General features: G+C 38.0%; 1 protein-coding gene across 2 annotated transcripts; it reads left to right on the top strand.

The window, feature by feature from the left end:
• The first annotated feature begins 2,068 nt into the window (after window positions 1–2,068).
• Window positions 2,069–3,595, top strand: anapc11 (APC11 anaphase promoting complex subunit 11 homolog (yeast)). 2 transcript variants are annotated; one of them, XM_056246157.1, is made up of 4 exons: window positions 2,069–2,129; window positions 2,967–3,080; window positions 3,288–3,429; window positions 3,552–3,595. In XM_056246157.1, the coding sequence occupies exons 2-4, from the start codon at window positions 2,972–2,974 to the stop codon at window positions 3,565–3,567; spliced, it is 267 nt and encodes an 88-aa protein (XP_056102132.1). In that variant the 5' UTR covers window positions 2,069–2,129; window positions 2,967–2,971; the 3' UTR covers window positions 3,568–3,595. The 2 variants fall into 2 exon arrangements, with proteins under 2 accessions (XP_056102132.1, XP_056102133.1); XM_056246158.1 differs by lacking the exon at window positions 3,552–3,595 and having other exon boundaries at window positions 3,288–3,433.
• Window positions 3,596–4,930: the final 1,335 nt, after the last annotated feature.

The raw sequence follows: 4,930 nt of genomic DNA, 5'->3' as shown, positions 1-4,930 counted from the left end.
CTTTGTCCATATTTTTTACAGTCTATAGGTGTGTTCGACATCGGCTGCGGCTGGATGTAAGCGATCGGCGAGAGTAGCCGCGTGCAGACGGGGAGGAGCTGCAAACGGAGACGTGAAGTCGGACACTTTCTGGTTCCCGTAGTGACCGCTCACGTGGTGTTTGTATACTTTACCACAGCTGAAGTCAAATAAATTCAATATTTGCCAAATGCACAGATGTTTCAGACACATTTTCATTCAATACTTTATGTACTGCTTTATACTGCATCTGTTTGAACAAGAATAAAGTTCAAAATAGCCACTATCAATGAAGTGCAGTCGACGTTTTTTAATCACTTTTATTTTGATAAACATAACACAATAGATAGCCTAACATCACGACTACATGAAAAGAGTGTTTACTGTTATAAAAAACTGATTTGTGAGCTTTAGTGGAACTAAAGGTGTGAGAATAAACACGAAACGCACGTGATCGTTGTCATGCGGTGAATCCGGCCAATCGTGGAACAGCTGTGTCGTCATCAGAGCTCGTGCAGCCCCGAGCAGCCGCTCTTCAGAAGCTGCGCTGGCTGAGTTCTCCGGCTGCTCTCGAATCGCTTTCGCGGTATTTTGATGGCATACGTCACAGTCACGTGGCGTCGGCGCTGTATCAAGTCGGACAACATTTCTAACCGGCATGCACTGCTTCAAGTCAGCCGCCGATCGGTCTGCGCAGAGCTGCATGAAGTCGAACAAGCCTTATGTTATGGATATCTATGCTCCTCCTAAGCAAAGGAGCAAAGGACGTATATTGCCAAGAAGCAACACCATCAGCGCCCAGCAGCAGCGCTACCCGCTACGCTTCCGCCATTTTGGGGTGAAAGCGAATCGGCAGTCCATATATTTAGTCCAGTGCAGAGGTCATTTTTAGGTTGAAATAATTAGGTGATTTTTTTAACACACAACAGTTAACGTTATAGCAGTTAAAATAAGTGCTACTTAACCAGGCTTTTCCCCCCACATAACTTGAGACAGGGAAGTTCAAGGATTTAATTAATTATATTACTCTCTACATTAAGTGTGACAGGTAAGAATAAAGTGATGAGGAGGTACACATAACGTTACATACAAAAATAAGTTATCAATGAAATAAATGAATTCAGCAAATAAATGTAATAAGCTCATTTTCACTTTGTGGAACTTGGACTTTGTTCATATCCATATAAATCATTATTATGGTTTCTATGGCTAGGACCAGCAGTTCCTATAAGGAATTAAGTTTACTAACGTTACTAGACTAAAAAACAGTTAAAGTTAGCAGGTGCATATGCTACTATAGTATAGGCCAAATTTACCTGTCTTTGGGAAAACGATGAAAGGCAAGATTTGTACAGTTTTGCAGTTTATTGCTGAACACTGTGTTCTTTTATTCCACTTTGGACTTCGTTGTCAATCTGTTTGTTTCTGTGTAACTGTTACGGGGCATATTAACTGTTATCTGTGCTGTTTAGGGTTGCCAACTGTCCCGAATTAGCCGGGACGTCCCGATTTTTGGGCCTAATTTATTTGTCCCGATCGGGACCTCTCTTGTCCCGATTATTGAGTGCTACGCTGATCTGACTGATACAACAGCAACACGACACGTAAATTAGTTCAAATCTCCTAGAATCTAGAGCTGCGCATGCGAGACAGAACATAGCCTACTGTATGTGCGTCAGCGCCAAACCGTGTAGCGCGGAGAGCCCCCCCCTAGTGGCTCTTAGCAAAAAAGCATCAGAGTTTCGCCTCTTTGTCCCTGTCCTAGGAAGACAAATTGAGCTATAGAAACATATTTATCTGTGTAAAAAAAACTCAAACAACAAGATATAAAACTTATCAGAGTTCTTAAAAGTATTTGTTTATTTTCATTATTAACTTGTTTGTTTACTTTCTTTAAAGATCAAAGAAGCTTGGCTATAAAATCTCCCACACAGTAGGTGGCGGTGTCTTGCTTTCAGCTGGCTTGAGAGAGCGCGAAGAAAGCTGAGCTCAAGCTGCATTGCGCGCGCATCATCATCATCATCATAAGAGGAGATTAGATGATATCTATGGATGATATTGATGTGATAACATCGACGTAGAGAGATTGATCAATGTTTATACATTTGTGGGTCAGTATTATTAAAACATTTTTTATCATTTACTCTCGATCATGCACGGAAACGCCACATGTTTAGAATCGTAATACGTTCGTGTTATTATCAGGCTAGTGTTTCACTCATAGCTGAGCTGACATATGTCAGCAAAACGAAAAACTACTAAAACGAATAATATCATACAGTACAATGTTTTGACATATTATTGTGATGAGAAGCATTTTTATGACATATTCCGTGGTATTTTTTAATTATTTACCATGTAAATATCTGGGTACATAAACATGCTATTCATCCAGTACCATGGTATATATCCTAAGAGGACGTGAAATTATTATTTGTGAGTGCAGTCTCCACAAAATGTTTTTACAAATAATTTAGCAGTACTCACAAAGGACTGGAAAAGTCCAGGGGCCAGTTGCATAAACCGCTAAGATTAGTCTTACAAGTTGAAAGACATCACATTTTATGACATCAGACTATTCATAGCTCTCTTCTTTTTTTTTTTTAGTTACTTAAAAACGTAGATTAGCCTAATTTGGTACCGAAAAGAAAGACTGACTGCCCCTGACTAACTATGACTAACTAACTAATGTGGGTCATACTAGAAATTAAGAAACTACTAGAACATACTACACTGTCTTAACACAATGGCTATGTTTAGGCAACCGGCCCCAGGAAAGTCATTGGTAAAAAGGTGTGGGAATCCTGCAGGCTTAAATCAGTGTCATGGTACCATCTTATTCCATCATTTTACCATAATACTGCCACGGTGCCTTTTGCATTGGAGTGATTCTTGTTTTTGAAATAATTGCAAAAAACAAAACTGTTCTGTGTTTTTGTGAATTCCAGAAGTGATGAAGGTTAAAATAAAGCAGTGGAATGGTGTGGCGTCCTGGTTGTGGGTGGCCAATGATGAGAACTGTGGCATCTGTCGAGCCCCTTTCAATGGATGCTGCCCAGACTGTGGGTAACCTGATTTCACTGTATCATGGACAAAGACTACACTTCCACCTGTGCCTTTGCAGTTTTTTCATGAAATCTTCTGTTTTAATCCTAATGAAATCCTACTGTTTTAGTTCCAACACATACTTATTTGTGCAACTTGTTTTGTGTAATTGAACCATAAATATTCAGTGTAAGAAAATTAAATGTACTCTCTGGTTTTATCAGGTAAGGTCCCAGGTGATGACTGCCCGTTGGTTTGGGGTCAGTGCTCTCACTGTTTCCACATGCACTGCATCCTGAAGTGGCTAAATTCTCAACAAGTACAGCAGCAGTGCCCAATGTGCCGTCAGGAATGGAAGTTTAAAGAGTGAGCTCGCCTGTCAAGCAACAGCACGACACTTGGATTTTCAGTGTGAATTCTGTATACGTTCTTAAAAGTGATCTTTGGATGACTTCTATCACAGTAATAATGTTCTTTTTTTTATTCAGGGGAGACACTTCCTGAGGAGATCAAATAAATGCACCACAGATTGTTTCTTTTGTTTGTTTATTATAATGTTGGTTTTCTTTGTGATTAAATATCCCACAAAATGACTTTCATATTTAAAAATGGTTGGTATGGTTTTGTACAAACCGCTGACTGCGATTTGCAGTCAAAGAGACAGTCATTTTAAATTACGAAAACAGTACAGAATGTCACAGGACACTGACAATGGTATGCATTTGCGCATATCTTAAATAACTGACATGAAACTCCCACCATTTAAAATTGATACCATTCTCTTACCTTCATTAGTTATTTTGAGAAAGTAAGTTGTTACTCATTCTTATCTAACATTTTTGTAATTTGTAACATGTAGCTTGCATATATGTCTAGATGTATTGAGATTTTATCTGCCTTGATTGTCTGCAAGTCATATGGTAATTCTTGATTATAATCATTCTTGTAAAATAATTCATAACAGGCACCACTCTGAACCTCATTACTGAATGTATACTAAATAATTGACTCTAATAACAAATAGCAAGCTGCCAACATACAACTTGTACAACTGAGACAAAGGTATTGAAATAAACTAATGCAGAAATATTGAAGGATGTGAGGAACTGAAATAAGAAAGCATTATATAACATTAAGCCATTGAAATATGACTTTCAAAAGAGTGGCACTGGCACATCCCTGTTGTTGAGCCATCCTGGCTAATTTGACCAAGTTACAACTTCCAAGTAAAAACAATGTAATTATTCAGAGTAAACATGCATTAGTCTAGTCCAAATCTTTGTGCTGTATTCTTCTTACAGACATCTGTAACCAAGAAGGTATTCAGAGTGTTTTAATATTTGTGAAACTTTGTTTACATTAGTAAAACTGAAAGTAATCATGCAAATTTGTGGAAAGTGAATATGAATAGGAACCAAACAAAAAGGATTTAAAAGATGGAATTCAAATAGAGAGAAATTACCGTATTTCAGTGCATTTTCAGAAACAATATATACATTCTTGGGAGAAAAAGGGCTACATGAAAATAATATTTATCATGCCAGAGGAGTAAAATAAGGTTGGAAATAATTTGAACCACTGACTCAAATTGCCCTACAACCACCATTTCTTATAAAAACTACTTAATTGAGTAATTTAGGTATTTTCTGGCCTGGATTCACAGACAGGGCTTAGATTAAGACAGGATTAGGCCTTAGTTCAATTAGGACTATAAAGTAGCTTTTATAAACATGCCTTTGAGAAAGAAAAAAAAAACATTACTGGTGTGCATCTTGACAAAGCAGTGGCACTAACAGATTTGAAGGGATGCCAGTGCAAGTTGCTTTCGGTTAACAGCTCAAACATGTATTTTAGTCTGGGACTAGGC

This window comes from Rhinichthys klamathensis, unplaced genomic scaffold (assembly GCF_029890125.1).
Source record: "Rhinichthys klamathensis goyatoka isolate OS25496 unplaced genomic scaffold, OSU_Roscu_1.1 h1tg000036l_1, whole genome shotgun sequence".
NCBI classification, from domain to species: Eukaryota; Metazoa; Chordata; class Actinopteri; order Cypriniformes; family Leuciscidae; genus Rhinichthys; species Rhinichthys klamathensis.
This window is presented reverse-complemented; position numbering and strand designations above follow the sequence as displayed.

What these genes read in the sequence shown, in the direction of transcription:
- anapc11 (XM_056246157.1), top strand. Translation starts at nt 2,972, where the DNA reads ATGAAGGTTAAAATAAAGCAGTGGAATGGTGTGGCGTCCTGGTTGTGG. An exon ending in CAATGGATGCTGCCCAGACT is followed by an intron (nt 3,081 to 3,287) that starts GTGGGTAACCTG and finishes TGGTTTTATCAG; the next exon opens with GTAAGGTCCCAGGTGATGAC.